At 40.0% G+C, this 16,756-nt stretch overlaps 1 protein-coding gene across 1 annotated transcript; it reads right to left on the reverse strand.

The window, feature by feature from the left end:
- Positions 1-318: 318 nt before the first annotated feature.
- LOC308317789 (extracellular calcium-sensing receptor-like) lies at positions 319-16,350 on the reverse strand (the record flags this gene model as incomplete). The annotated part of the gene is made up of 9 exons (XM_080767066.1): positions 319-1,232; positions 1,338-1,461; positions 1,574-1,798; positions 3,845-4,120; positions 4,961-5,152; positions 6,665-6,940; positions 7,366-7,452; positions 8,338-8,647; positions 16,148-16,350. The coding sequence occupies 9 exons, from the start codon at positions 16,348-16,350 to the stop codon at positions 319-321; spliced, it is 2,607 nt and encodes an 868-aa protein (XP_080623192.1).
- Positions 16,351-16,756: the final 406 nt, after the last annotated feature.

Genomic DNA, 16,756 nt, shown 5'->3' on the forward strand with positions numbered 1-16,756 from the left:
GGGAAACCCAAACATAATTATGTTGTTGTACTGTTATATATATATTATATATATTATATATGTATAATGTAATGCCGGCTCTGTGCATGACTGTAGCTCTTCACATTGGATGTTGTTTCAAAAGCCACTGAGGCAGCTTGACCCACTTGACCCTTTTTAAACTTTAAATTTCACTTTTGGCATTTTTGGTTGAATATATGCCTCAATCTGGCTCTGGACCAAACAGGGACACTATAGCTTTCCAAGAGGTCACTTTACACCGAAGAGTCAACTCTTGTCCTCTTTCTCATGTTCTGATGCATGTTTGATTCTGTAGAATTATGTCTTGGCGGCACCTCGGCCCATGATGGACTTCTTGGTGTTTTTCTCGGGTTTCAAAAGGATTATATAACACTTGGGTCCAAACAGTGCCACCAGAATGCCAAAACTAGACGCTAAGATAGCGAATATCTCCACAACATCTGCATATTTGCCTGGAGAGCTGATATATGCTGGGATGAAGGCTATCCACACGGCACAGAAGATCAACATGCTGAACGTGATTAACTTTGCTTCATTGAAGTTGTCTGGAAGATTCCGTGCCATGAATGCTAGGAGGAAGCTGAGGAGTGCCAGTAAACCAATGTAACCTAACAACACTCCAAAACCAACTGTTGATCCCACATCACACTCATAGACTATCTTATCATTGTGGTATTGAGTGTTTTTATAAGGAGTTGGTGAGGCAGACACAAGCCAGGCTATGCAGATTATTGCCTGGATGGAAGTAAGAACCAGGACTGTTCCTCTCTGCTGCATGGCACCAAACAACTTCATGATGTCTGCACCACCAGGCTTGGAGGCCTTGAACACAGCCAACACCACCATAGTCTTTACCAGGATACAGGAGACACACAGCACAAAGCTGATCCCGAATGCTGCATGTCTCAGCTGACAAGTCCAGAGCATGGGACGGCCAATGAACAGAAGTGAACACAAGAAACAGAGTTTGAGTGACAACAAGAGAAGGTAACTTAGTTCGGAGTTGTTGGCGCGCACCATGGGCGTGCTTCGATGGCGGATGAAGACTCCCAGGGCAATGGCACAGATGAGAGTTCCGAACAATGAGATGGTTGTCAAGGCGATACCCAGGGCCTCGTGGAAGGAGAGGAACTCCACGCTCTTAGGGACACAGTGGTCACGCTGGGGACTGGACCAGAAGTCCTCTGGACAACCGGTGCACACTGTAGAGTCTTGAGGACAAGAGAGCAAGATTAAAGGGAAGGATTATACAGTATAATTCTAATCTAAAGATAATCTACTGTACACAGCTGCTGCTACACACCATTTAAACCTACCAGTCTCATTGCTGATCTCTCCCTCAGAACAAGCGATGCAGTCAAAGCAGCAGACAGGTTCTCCTTTCCTTCTGGCCACGCGGGTTCCAGGAGAACAGCTGTCACTGCACACCGAGCGAGGAGGCTATACGGAGGGAATAGTAATGACATCGTTCAGTCTATATTACATTCACATCATTAGCTCGACAATAGTTATGTGTGTGTTAGGGACGACCTGTGAATAATGTGTAAGTGACCTTTTTGACTCCAAAGTCCCAAAATATTCTGTCTTCCTCCAGGACGAGTTCTTCAGCTCCGGAAGCCGACTTCTTGTACAGGCCTACGTTGCGAATCTCCCCACTTCCGTCAGGGAGCCACACCCAGTTCATCACATCGTAGCTTGGTAAAGGATCGCCATTTTCGTCAAACGACACCTGATCACCAACTGATGTGAAGTTGATCTTTTCCAGGTAATACACAAGCTATAGAAATGGCGATGAGCAGAATCATGATGGATATATATATTTTTAAACGGTATACGACACTGTACGCAATTGTTCCAATGACTTTATGCCATAATCGCTGCCAAGTAGCGATGCTCCGATCAGGATTTTTGGGACCGATCCCGATCGCAAATAGTTTTTCTCATGATTGGCCGATACCGATCTTGTGTCCAAGGGGAAAATTTGAATATTTCCAAAATGATTTATATGTCAAAACTCTTCCTGTGTTTGTGTGTGGAGAGGAGGAGGGGGTGATGTTTAAACCTGTCACGATCGGAGTGAATATCGGCAGATATTATCAGAGCATCTCTACGGCCAAGTCCTTCTGTTGTTGATGCCCTGATTCGTCTTCTTTCTGACACTAATCTGATTCTCTGTTTAGCGGTCTTCTTTCTGACACTAATCTGATTCTCTGTTTAGCGGTCTTCTTTCTGAGACTATAATCTGATTCTCTGTTTAGCGGTCATCTTTCTGACACTATAATCTGATTCTCTGTTTAGCGGTCTTCTTTCTGACACTAATCTGATTCTCTGTTTAGCGGTCTTCTTTCTGACACTAATCTGATTCTCTGTTTAGCGGTCTTCTTTCTGACTCTAATCTGATTCTCTGTTTAGCGGTCTTCTTTCTGACACTAATCTGATTCTCTGTTTAGCGGTCTTCTTTCTGACACTAATCTGATTCTCTGTTTAGCGGTCTTCTTTCTGACACTATAATCTGATTCTCTGTTTAGCGGTCTTCTTTCTGACTATAATCTGATTCTCTGTTTAGCGGTCTTCTTTCTGACACTAATCTGATTCTCTGTTTAGCGGTCTTCTTTCTGACACTATAATCTGATTCTCTGTTTAGCGGTCTTCTTTCTGACTCTAATCTGATTCTCTGTTTAGCGGTCTTCTTTCTGACACTAATCTGATTCTCTGTTTAGCGGTCTTCTTTCTGACACTAATCTGATTCTCTGTTTAGCGGTCTTCTTTCTGACTCTAATCTGATTCTCTGTTTAGCGGTCTTCTTTCTGACTCTAATCTGATTCTCTGTTTAGCGGTCTTCTTTCTGACACTAATCTGATTCTCTGTTTAGCGGTCTTCTTTCTGACACTAATCTGATTCTCTGTTTAGCGGTCTTCTTTCTGACACTATAATCTGATTCTCTGTTTAGCGGTCTTCTTTCTGACACTAATCTGATTCTCTGTTTAGCGGTCTTCTTTCTGACTCTAATCTGATTCTCTGTTTAGCGGTCTTCTTTCCGAGACTCTTTTTGCACTCCTACAGCCATAAACCTGTAGGGCCCTATCGTCCATCACGCGCTATCCCTTGGCCCTACCCGTGAATCACACAAAGCCTAAAATGTAGGACCGTAAGATACCATTTAGGCCCTGAACGGTATCTTACGGTGCTGCATGTGTTTGGTCCAACGTATACGGTCCGACAGGCGTTTGTCCGACACCCCAATTAACCGTAACCTGACCCTAACCTCGTTGAGGCAATTACTACAATATCTCACTGTAAGAAAATCTACACTACTTCTTTCATCCTTCTTTGCCTATAGAGCAGCGAAGATTGGCGTCGATATCGGTAGAGGGCGCATGTGAGTTCATGTGCTTTTTATTTGCATTGTAATCCCCATAGGGGGGATTTTAGAACGCCTCCTATAAGAACTGTGTTTTGTCATCCAGGCCGTCATCCACTCATATGGATATGAAGAATCAACTGACTGAGAGAAAACGCTATTGTTACTGCTGCTGAATTTATATTCGCTAGAAACAGACTGTATCATATATGAGTGACTGACTGTCGCAAAACGATACAGAGGCACCTCCCTGACAATAACGCAGAGACAGCTTGTTTATTTTTGGTCCACAACGCTTGTATGAAACGATTTTAAGATGTTATTCTCCATAGAGAAATTACTTCCGCGAACCATGCAGGCAGAACCAGGGGATGAGCGAGTGACGTCAGGACTTTAAGATCTTTGTGATGTATTTGACCAACTATAAGTATACTGTGTGAAGTGTGGAGTCTTATGTCCCACCTGCCATGGCTGTATGGTCTGCAGCGTGGCACAGCTGTGCCCAGGGAAAGGCCCTCTTCCTGGGACACACTGCAGCATGGCATGGAGGGCGTGGGCCAGAGCGTACACAGCCTTGTACGCGTAACACTCCACCCTGAGGTCAGACATGTCCAACATGTTGGTGTCTGCCGTCTCCAGGTCCTCCTGTCCACTACACACCCTTCCACCAGCCTCCAGCCACTCGGGCGGAAGGGGCGCAAATTTACACCGGAACGTTTGCTCCCAAAACTGCCTCACCTGAAGAAAAACACGATGAAGAGTTAAGAGCATATACTGTAGTTAAAGGGCTAGATTCTAAGGGCATTGTGGTAGAGGTTTGGGTTGTGTAGTTACATTTGATCTCAATGTCACTCGTTTACAAACATAAACCAAGCAAATTCAGACAATAATTTATAGAACATATCCCAACAATGCAGTAGTCCTGTGTTTTAATTTTTTTTCTTTTTTTTCAATTTTTTTTAAATTCCTCTTAATTTTGGTATTTCTATTACGACTACGGATATTCAAATAGTGAAATGAATGCTGAGGGAAAACTCTCCGATCTAACGTTTCAAGTCATTACAATGAATGTCTACGTCAAAACAAAATGGCAAGAACTCCATCCATATCACGTCAAACTGCCCCCGAATAAAATTAAGCAAACCGTTTATATTCAATCATTCTGCATCAAAGCCCCACCAAATATACGTATCGGATCGTCGTATAATAAGGGAGGTCGACCCACGGCCCTAATAAACATAATTCCTTGAGAATATTGAAAAACCAGACATATATAGTTTTGAAATGACCGCTTTAACCCATTTTGGGCGGGAACCCATTTTTGTGTTGGCATCATGTCGTGCTTTAGCTATTGAAAAAATAGCAGATCTACAAGCTCGTAGCGCGCCACCGAGTGGCGTGCTACGAGCTTGTAGGTCTGCTATTTTGGAAAAATCGACTGACATTTTTAGAATCTGATCTCAGGTCAGAATGGGTTCATCAGACCAGTGTGTGTGTGTGTGTCCAGTGGAAACCTCGTATATGAATCTGATCTCAGGTCAGAATGGGTTGAATGAAAAACGGAAATAAAAGACTCACGATGCCATTTTCTTGGTTGTCAGGCTTGGTGGTTAAGATGAACTCCCGGAGGCCCGGTATCTCTCCGCGACGGACTGCAGTTCCCAGCGTGCCTCTCAGGTATGGCATGAACTGAGGAGTCATGAGGATGGTGTCTGTGGTCCAGGGCTCGCTGGCTATCCACTGCAGGCCCGAGGCATCCTGCTTCACCACCTGTTGAGAGAGAGAGAGAGAGAGTGTGTGCGTGGGCGCGTGCATGTGTGTGTGTGTTTGTGGGCGCGTGCATGTGTGTGTTTGTGGGCGTGTGCGTGTGTGTGCGCGTGTGTGTGCGGATGGATCATGCATAGATTCAATTAATTACAAATATGCTTGCAGTTAAACGGCAACAGATAGTGTTTTAATCTTGTGGACCACAAACAAAGATTGGGGGTAAAATGTAAATATCTTTTAATTTTTTCTTAATTTCATTTTCTCTATGGGGTAAACAAACACAAAAACATTTAAAAATATATTTATTTATTTTATGCATCATTTGCATTACCAGCTCTTACTACAATATCCCGAGGCGGTCGAATCGACCTTTCCAAATAAAATCTACACTCGCTAGTGCTGCAAGATTATTGCTCAAACGTGAATCTCCATATTCCTCCACAAGGTTTGAGATCACGATTCTCGCTTTTTTCCCATGAAATCAAATCAAATGTATTGTCTTTAGCACAAACACAAGAGTCCCTAAAATGAATGGGACAGCCAACCCTAGTACTGCACCATTTCTCACGATTCTTCACTACATGAGATCACATACTGTACGTAGTAATCTAGATCTCGATCTTTTTCCGATTAATAGTGCAGCACTAACACCCGACCCTTCGCCTGTGGTCCAAATAACCTAAACGCAGTAAGAAGAAGAAGTCGGAGCAGAAGGAAAGCCCAACCTCCTCCATCAGAGACTGCCAGTAAACCCCATAGACTTCAGAACAGTCCCCAACACCAACCTCCTCAATCAGAGACTTCCAGTAAACCCCATAGACTTCAGAACAGTCCCCAACACCAACCTCCTCAATCAGAGACTTCCAGTAAACCCCATAGACTTCAGAACAGTAAACCCCATAGACTTCAGAACAGTCCCTATAACACCAACCTCCTCCATCAGAGACTACATGTTGAGGCCAGTAAACCCCATAGACTTCAGAACAGTAAACCCCATGGACTTCAGAACAGTAAACCCCATAGACTTCAGAACAGTAAACCCCATAGACTTCAGAACAGTAAACCCCATAGACTTCAGAACAGTAAACCCCATAGACTTCAGAACAGTAAACCCCATAGACTTCAGAACAGTAAACCCCATAGACTTCAGAACAGTAAACCCCATAGACTTCAGAACAGTAAACCCCATAGACTTCAGAACAGTAAACCCCATAGACTTCAGAACAGTAAACCCCATAGACTTCAGAACAGTAAACCCCTTAGACACCAACCTCCTCCATTAGAGAATACATGTTACGGCCAGTAAACCCCATAGACTTCAGAACGGTAAACCCCATAGACTTCAGAACAGTAAACCCCATAGACTTCAGAACAGTAAACCCCATAGACTTCAGAACAGTAAACCCCATAGACTTCAGAACAGTAAACCCCATAGACCTCAGAACAGTAAACCCCATAGACTTCAGAACAGTAAACCCCATAGACTTCAGAACAGTAAACCCCATAGACACCAACCTCCTCCATCAGGGACTGCATGTGGATGCCGTAGACGAACCCGATGACCACGCGGGCCGTGGACGCCTTCATGACGCCGACGATCCTGCTCAGCTCGGCCGGGTCGTGGTCGAAGGGCAGCACCTCCAGGTAGGCCAGGCAGCCCAGGCCCAGGCCCGACTGGGCCAGGTCCGTCCGGAAGGACCGGGCGGCGTAGCGGCCGTAGTCGTCGTCGGCTATCAGCAGGCCCGCCCACGTCCAGCCGAAGCGCTTCATGATCAGGACCATGGCGCGCACCTGGGATGGATGAATGGATTGTCGATAATGTATATATGACATTATTATTGAGTGGTGCAACCACTCCTACAACCAGCAATGTCCGTGTACCCGTTTGTTTGTGTACGTGAATGAGCACGAGTGGTGTGCGCATGCGTGAAATTGGAACGACAGAAGTATGTGACATGCATGGCTGCCACCTGCTGGACGCAAATCCAACTTCTGACTGTCTAGGTTCGCTAAAGAAGGAAAGGCAGAGCCTGGTATAGGGTAATGTGTATAGAACATGTTATACTGCTTCATAGTACCAACTATGAATTCACCTGGTATAGGGTAATGTGTATAGAACATGTTATACTGCTTCATAGTACCAACTATGAATTCACCTGGTAGGGTAATGTGTATAGAACATGTTATACTGCTTCATAGTACAACTATGAATTCACCTGGTAGGCGTCGCTAGGGACCGTTCTGAAGAAGGAAGGGAACTGCTTGCGGTCACTCAGACACGAGCAGGTGGAATAGTAACTTACCTGGAAAAACAAACAAAAAAAGGTCTCTTCTGTAATAATACTGTAATAATACTACATTGGTTCTTTCTTTTCTTTTCATGAATCATCTCTGGAACCATTTCTTCTGCGAGCAGAGAGCATGCATGGGAGCAGAGAGCATGCATGGGAGCAGAGAGCATGCATGGGAGCAGAGAGCATGCGTGGGAGCAGAGAGCATGCGTGGGAGCAGAGAGCATGCGTGGGAGCAGAGAGCATGCATGGGAGCAGAGAGCATGCATGGGAGCAGAGAGCATGCATGGGAGCAGAGAGCATGCATGGGAGCAGAGAGCATGCATGGGAGCAGAGAGCATGCATGGGAGCAGAGAGCATGCGTGGGAGCAGAGAGCATGCGTGGGAGCAGAGAGCATGCGTGGGAGCAGTGTCCGGATGTCGGATGACAAGCCCAACCCTGTGAGCTCCCCCAGAGTTAGTGTCCTTGAAGCATGAAGACTCTGAACCCCTACTTGCTCCCGATGTGAAGGTTGGTGCCTTGCATGGTTTCCTCTGTCGTCATCGGTGTATGAATGTGTGTGTGTGAACGGGTGAATGTAATGCACAACAATCTGTCTTTATCCAAAGCACCTTGGATAATGACGCTATAGTATATAAATGCACATTTTTATAGCGCTTTTCCAAGTGCTCAAATCGCTTTACAACGGTTCATTCATTCATACATTGGGAGGTGAAGCGGCGAACAGTCGACGCCAGCGTTCCTCACTTCCCACATTCATTCACACGCCGACGGTGGCGAGCTCACACCGACCGACTCATTGGAGGCAATAACCACAATGAAGCATATATATATAATACTAAAATAGGTCATGGTATAGAAGCGAAGGGGATTGGAGCCTATAAACTGAAACTCACCATGGGCACTCTGTACAAACCTACGATGCTAGAGATGGAGATGGAGTGTGTGGCGACGGAGTCTCCCACGATGCCCAGCACCGGGGGGGACCCCACGCAGCCCCCCCCCTCCTCCTCCTCGTCCAGCCGGAAGCGCTCGTCTCGGCCGCTGATGAGCGACAGCGCGGCGCGGACCGCCACGCCCAGCGTGATGCAGTTGTCCAGCATGCTGTAGCCCAGCGTGACGTTGGGCAGGAGGTCCGCGGCGGCGTTGATCTCCTCCACGGCCAGCGCCATGGCCATGGCCCGGCGGAAACCCTCCACGTGGAAACTGACACGGGGGGGGAAAAAAAACCCAGTAAGACGCGCAAACGCGGGAAGCGAACGCAGCTCGTACATATTTCGGTTTTGGACGTATAGCTGCTTTGGGGACTCCTTATATGGTTATGGCTGAGTCATGGTGACGTAATCACTCAGCTCCATATATGGGCACAAAAGCGGGACAGACAGACAGACAGACAGACAGACAGACAGACACACACACACACACACACACAGACAGACAGACATGATCTGCTAGGTCTCATAGTAAGTGCTCACTGCGTTCGCAAACACATAATCAGACCCATTTAGGCCTGACCTCGAAATTAAACCCATTCTGACCTGAGATCAGATTCTATAAAAGTGTCTTCTAATCTACATCCTGACAGTTTTCCATTCTGACCTGAGATCAGATTCTAAAAAATGTTCTTCTATGTCAGTCGCTCTTCGATTTTTTCCAAAAATAGCAGAGCTACAAGCTCTGAGCTTGTAGATCTGCTATTTTTCAATAGCTATAAACCACGACATGATGCTAACACCAAAATGTGTTAAAAAACAATCTTCTAAATCCTCCAGTTTTCTGAAATACATATTTTCACGATTAAAAAAAAATAGCAGACCTACAAGCTCGTAGCGCGCCACTCTGTGGCGCGCTATGAGCTTGTAGATCTGCTATTTTTCAATAGCTAAAGCATAACATAATGTTTAAAACACTAAAAGGAGTTCCCGCCCCAAGCTCGTAGCGCGGCACTTGGTGATTGTCTTTAGAGATTAAAAAAACAAGCCCAATTAAGTAACAGCTTGAACAGATCTACAAGCTCACGATATTAAATATGCTGTACGGTAACGTTAAATCTGACCTATAAGCCTGCATGCAGTGCAGACACCATAGCTGTTATAATGTCATTTTCAGAATGGACAAAATTATTGTAAATGTAACATTTCAGAATGAGATCACATCGACATCGGTGATATCGGTTATTATCGACCATAACGGCAATGATATCGGATATCGGCCAAAATGTCTCAACGGCAAATCACTAATATTTATCTTTGTAGAAATATACAACATCAACTATACTACTAATCCTGTTGTTATACTGCCCTACAAATCACTAATATTTATCTTTGTAGAAATAAACAACATCAACTATACTACTAATCCTGTTGGTATACTGCCCTACAAATCACTAATATTTATCTTTGTAGAAATAAACAACATCAACTACTACTAATCCTGTTGTTATACGGCCCTACAAATCACTAATATTTATCTTTGTAGAAATATACAACATCAACTATACTACTAATCCTGTTGGTATACTGCCCTACAAATCACTAATATGTATCTTTGTAGAAATATACAACATCAACTACCACTAATCCTGTTGGTATACTGCCCTACAAATCACTAATATGTATCTTTGTAGAAATATACAACATCAACTACCACTAATCCTGTTGGTATACTGCCCTACAAATCACTAATATGTATCTTTGTAGAAATATACAACATCAACTATACTACTAATCCTGTTGTTATACTCCCTACAAATCACTAATATTTATCTTTGTAGAAATATACAACATCAACTATACTACTAATCCTGTTGTTATACTCCCTACAAATCACTAATATTTATCTTTGTAGAAATATACAACATCAACTATACTACTAATCCTGTTGTTATACTGCCCTACAAATCACTAATATTTATCTTTGTAGAAATATACAACATCAACTATACTACTAATCCTGTTATACTGCCCTACAAATCACTAATATTTATCTTTGTAGAAATATACAACATCAACTATACTACTAATCCTGTTATACTGCCCTACAAATCACTAATATTTATCTTTGTAGAAATATACAACATCAACTATACTACTAATCCTGTTGTTATACTGCCCTACAAATCACTAATATTTATCTTTGTAGAAATATACAACATCAACTATACTACTAATCCTGTTATACTGCCCTACAAATCACTAATATTTATCTATGTAGAAATAAACAACATCAACTATACTACTAATCCTGTTATACTGCCCTACAAATCACTAATATTTATCTTTGTAGAAATATACAACATCAACTACTACTAATCCTGTTGGTATACTGCCCTACAAATCACTAATATTTATCTTTGTAGAAATAAACAACATCAACTATACTACTAATCCTGTTGGTATACTGCCCTACAAATCACTAATATTTATCTTTGTAGAAATATACAACATCAACTACTACTAATCCTGTTGTTATACTCCCTACAAATCACTAATATTTATCTTTGTAGAAATAAACAACATCAACTACTACTAATCCTGTTGTTATACTCCCTACAAATCACTAATATTTATCTTTGTAGAAATAAACAACATCAACTACTACTAATCCTGTTGTTATACTGCCCTACAAATCACTAATATTTATCTTTGTAGAAATAAACAACATCAACTACTACTAATCCTGTTGTTATACTCCCTACAAATCACTAATATTTATCTTTGTAGAAATATACAACATCAACTACTACTAATCCTGTTGTTATACTCCCTACAAATCACTAATATTTATCTTTGTAGAAATAAACAACATCAACTACTACTAATCCTGTTGTTATACTGCCCTACAAATCACTAATATTTATCTTTGTAGAAATAAACAACATCAACTACTACTAATCCTGTTGTTATACGGCCCTACAAATCACTAATATTTATCTTTGTAGAAATATACAACATCAACTACCACTAATCCTGTTGGTATACGGCCCTACAAATCACTAATATTTATCTTTGTAGAAATATACAACATCAACTACTACTAATCCTGTTGCTATACGGCCCTACAAATCACTAATATTTATCTTTGTAGAAATATACAACATCAACTACTACTAATCCTGTTGTTATACTGCCCTACAAATCACTAATATTTATCTTTGTAGAAATAAACAACATCAACTACTACTAATCCTGTTGTTATACGGCCCTACAAATCACTAATATTTATCTTTGTAGAAATATACAACATCAACTACCACTAATCCTGTTGGTATACTGCCCTACAAATCACTAATATGTATCTTTGTAGAAATATACAACATCAACTATACTACTAATCCTGTTGTTATACTCCCTACAAATCACTAATATTTATCTTTGTAGAAATATACAACATCAACTATACTACTAATCCTGTTGTTATACTCCCTACAAATCACTAATATTTATCTTTGTAGAAATATACAACATCAACTATACTACTAATCCTGTTGTTATACTGCCCTACAAATCACTAATATTTATCTTTGTAGAAATATACAACATAAACTATACTACTAATCCTGTTGTTATACTGCCCTACAAATCACTAATATTTATCTATGTAGAAATAAACATCAACTATACTACTAATCCTGTTGGTATACTGCCCTACAAATCACTAATATTTATCTTTGTAGAAATAAACAACATAAACTACTACTAATCCTGTTGCTATACTGCCCTACAAATCACTAATATTTATCTATGTAGAAATAAACAACATCAACTATACTACTAATCCTGTTGTTATACTGCCCTACAAATCACTAATATTTATCTTTGTAGAAATAAACATCAACTATACTACTAATCCTGTTGTTATACTGCCCTACAAATCACTAATATTTATCTTTGTAGAAATAAACATCAACTATACTACTAATCCTGTTGTTATACTGCCCTACAAATCACTAATATTTATCTTTGTAGAAATATACAACATCAACTATACTACTAATCCTGTTGTTATACTCCCTACAAATCACTAATATTTATCTTTGTAGAAATATACAACATCAACTATACTACTAATCCTGTTGTTATACTCCCTACAAATCACTAATATTTATCTTTGTAGAAATAAACAACATCAACTATACTACTAATCCTGTTGGTATACTGCCCTACAAATCACTAATATTTATCTTTGTAGAAATAAACAACATCAACTATACTATACTAATCCTGTTGTTATACTGCCCTACAAATCACTAATATGTATCTTTGTAGAAATAAACAACATCAACTATACTACTAATCCTGTTGGTATACTGCCCTACAAATCACTAATATTTATCTTTGTAGAAATATACAACATCAACTACTACTAATCCTGTTGCTATACTGCCCTAAAAAACACTTGGATTTATCTTTGTAGAAATATACAACATCAACTATACTACTAATCCTGTTATACTGCCCTAAAAAACACTTGGATTTATCTTTGTAGAAATATACAACATCAACTATACTACTAATCCTGTTATACTGCCCTAAAAAACACTTGGATTTATCTTTGTAGAAATAAACAACATCAACTATACTACTAATCCTGTTGGTATACTGCCCTACAAATCACTAATATTTATCTTTGTAGAAATAAACAACATCAACTATACTACTAATCCTGTTGGTATACTGCCCTACAAATCACTAATATGTATCTTTGTAGAAATAAACAACATCAACTATACTACTAATCCTGTTGGTATACTGCCCTACAAATCACTAATATGTATCTTTGTAGAAATAAACATCAACTATACTACTAATCCTGTTGGTATACTGCCCTACAAATCACTAATATTTATCTTTGTAGAAATATACAACATCAACTATACTACTAATCCTGTTGGTATACTGCCCTACAAATCACTAATATGTATCTTTGTAGAAATAAACAACATCAACTACTACTACTAATCCTGTTGGTATACTGCCCTACAAATCACTAATATTTATCTATGTAGAAATAAACAACATCAACTATACTACTAATCCTGTTGGTATACTGCCCTACAAATCACTAATATGTATCTTTGTAGAAATAAACATCAACTATACTACTAATCCTGTTGGTATACTGCCCTACAAATCACTAATATTTATCTTTGTAGAAATATACAACATCAACTATACTACTAATCCTGTTGGTATACTGCCCTACAAATCACTAATATTTATCTTTGTAGAAATAAACAACATCAACTATACTACTAATCCTGTTCCTATACTGCCCTACAAATCACTAATATTTATCTATGTAGAAATATACAACATCAACTACTACTAATCCTGTTGGTATACTGCCCTACAAATCACTAATATTTATCTATGTAGAAATATACAACATCAACTACTACTAATCCTGTTGTTATACTGCCCTACAAATCACTAATATTTATCTATGTAGAAATATACAACATCAACTACTACTAATCCTGTTGGTATACTGCCCTACAAATCACTAATATTTATCTTTGTAGAAATAAACAACATCAACTATACTACTAATCCTGTTGGTATACTGCCCTACAAATCACTAATATTTATCTTTGTAGAAATATACAACATCAACTATACTACTAATCCTGTTGTTATACTGCCCTACAAATCACTAATATGTATCTTTGTAGAAATATACAACATCAACTATACTACTAATCCTGTTCCTATACTGCCCTACAAATCACTAATATTTATCTTTGTAGAAATATACAACATCAACTATACTACTAATCCTGTTCCTATACTGCCCTACAAATCACTAATATTTATCTTTGTAGAAATATACAACATAAACTATACTACTAATCCTGTTGTTATACTGCCCTACAAATCACTAATATTTATCTATGTAGAAATAAACAACATCAACTATACTACTAATCCTGTTATACTGCCCTACAAATCACTAATATTTATCTATGTAGAAATATACAACATCAACTATACTACTAATCCTGTTGTTATACTGCCCTACAAATCACTAATATGTATCTTTGTAGAAATATACAACATCAACTATACTACTAATCCTGTTCCTATACTGCCCTACAAATCACTAATATTTATCTTTGTAGAAATATACAACATCAACTATACTACTAATCCTGTTCCTATACTGCCCTACAAATCACTAATATTTATCTTTGTAGAAATATACAACATAAACTATACTACTAATCCTGTTGTTATACTGCCCTACAAATCACTAATATTTATCTTTGTAGAAATAAACAACATCAACTATACTACTAATCCTGTTGTTATACTGCCCTACAAATCACTAATATTTATCTTTGTAGAAATATACAACATCAACTACCACTAATCCTGTTCCTATATTGCCCTACAAAGCATAACTACATTTATGGACACACAGACTTATTTGTGTATTATTCCAAAGGTCAAATTATAGCCTTTGTGATTTCGGTGGGGAAAACGATTACCTCAAGAACATCTATTTACAATTAGTGTAAATATCACTTTTTATTTGCCGATATCTCATTTGGCCGAGCAGTTGAAACACATTTAAACCAAATACAGGCCCCCTTTTTTGCCGCAATTTGTCCTTGTAAGGGCAGCATATGTGACCGGATTTGACTTGAGGGGCTGCCATTGGATTTTTTTCTTGGATTCTTTTCATGTCATATGAAAGCAGGGAATCATAGCTTCAAATTGACATTGGTTGTTCAGTTTGACCCACCAGTTTTGGAGATATGGCTTATAGAGTAATGTCTGGCAGAGAAACAGCGAGTTGAGAAAACAGGCTTGAAAGGTTCACTTCAGTGGTCTCTAACATTACACCTATAGCTACATGTTTAAGCATTTATTTCATATTTACATGTCTTCTGTCGTCTCTAACATTACACCTAGCTACATGTTTAAGCATTTATTTCAATTTTAGCTCTGACATTTATTTCAGACATGCTCTAGTATGTAAAATCGTCTCACATACTTTGTCTCATGTTGGATTTTCTTTTTCTTTTTCTTTTAGAAAACAGTTTTTCTGCTCTGGTGAAAAGCTGGAGGCTGCAAGACCCCACGGACCCCTCAGTCAAATCTGGTCACATTCTTTATTTTATTTTTTATGTAACCTTTATTTAACCCATAAAAACACATTGAGACTGCGTCTCTTTCACAAGTGGGAACTGAAGGCCATAAAATTACACCTCAATACCACAACACGTCAATGTTATACATTTTGGACCAGCAAATACAACATCCATAATACACCTCAAAGTACCTTATATGAATACATACAACAAGTCACCAAAGTCCTATTTTTTTAGTACCAGGGCAAAATACAAAAAAAAGCACTGACATAATTCTATAGGCATGAACATGGGCCAGTACATTATCTAAACATGTGCAGGTGTTGGACTGTAAACATCTAAGATGATCCTTTTGAAACTTCTCAAGGGAACTTTCAAAGCCACTGAATGCCACAGATGAAAAACAGTCTAATTCCACACTATTGATCCATAATGTATAAATGATAGATAAGGGTTCAGGACAACAAGGCCTTTTCGTGGAGGGGTAAGAAAGAAATTTGGACTTAGACTGTTTTTCGTCTGTGGTACTCATTATACTACCCATCGATACAGGCTCCCTGTCCCCCTCTCTCTCGCACGCTGTTGGGTGCGTGGTGATGAACGATACTCACCCGTAGCAGGTCAACTCCTGCTGCCTGGAGGTGAAGGACAGCTCGGGGGACACAGAGTAGTAGTGGATGGGAAACAAGCCACCCAGGATGAAGTCCCCAGCCTTGTACATTCGGCTGAGATTGAACGGGGTCTGCAGCTCGCAGGAAGACGAGGAGGGCGGTGAGGAAGACGTGGCAGAGACCGAAGGGAACAACCACGCCATCATCATCAAGGTCAAGTACAGCTGGTGTGTGTCTAGAGAAACAATTACCCTCATGACTGTATTGAGTTCTCTCTCTCCTCTGTCTTTCCCCCGAACTCTTTGTACCAGTGGATACATTTTATACACATCCCTATAGAAGCACCGCTACGTAATCTCCCACGTACCATACGACACCCATCTGGGCGGGATGGGAGGCAGACCTATTATGGGCAGGGCTTAAACCCATTCTGACCTGAGATCAGATTCATACGAGGTTTCCACTGGACACACACACACACTGGTCTGATTAACCCATTCTGACCTGAGATCAGATTCTAAAAAATGTCAGTCGTTCTTCGATTTTTCAAAAATAGCAGACCTACAAGCTCGTAGCGCGCCACTTGGTGGCGCGCTATGAGCTTGTAGA

This window comes from Protomyctophum bolini (genome assembly GCF_963924005.1).
Source record: "Protomyctophum bolini genome assembly, chromosome: 6".
Classification (NCBI taxonomy): domain Eukaryota; kingdom Metazoa; phylum Chordata; class Actinopteri; order Myctophiformes; family Myctophidae; genus Protomyctophum; species Protomyctophum bolini.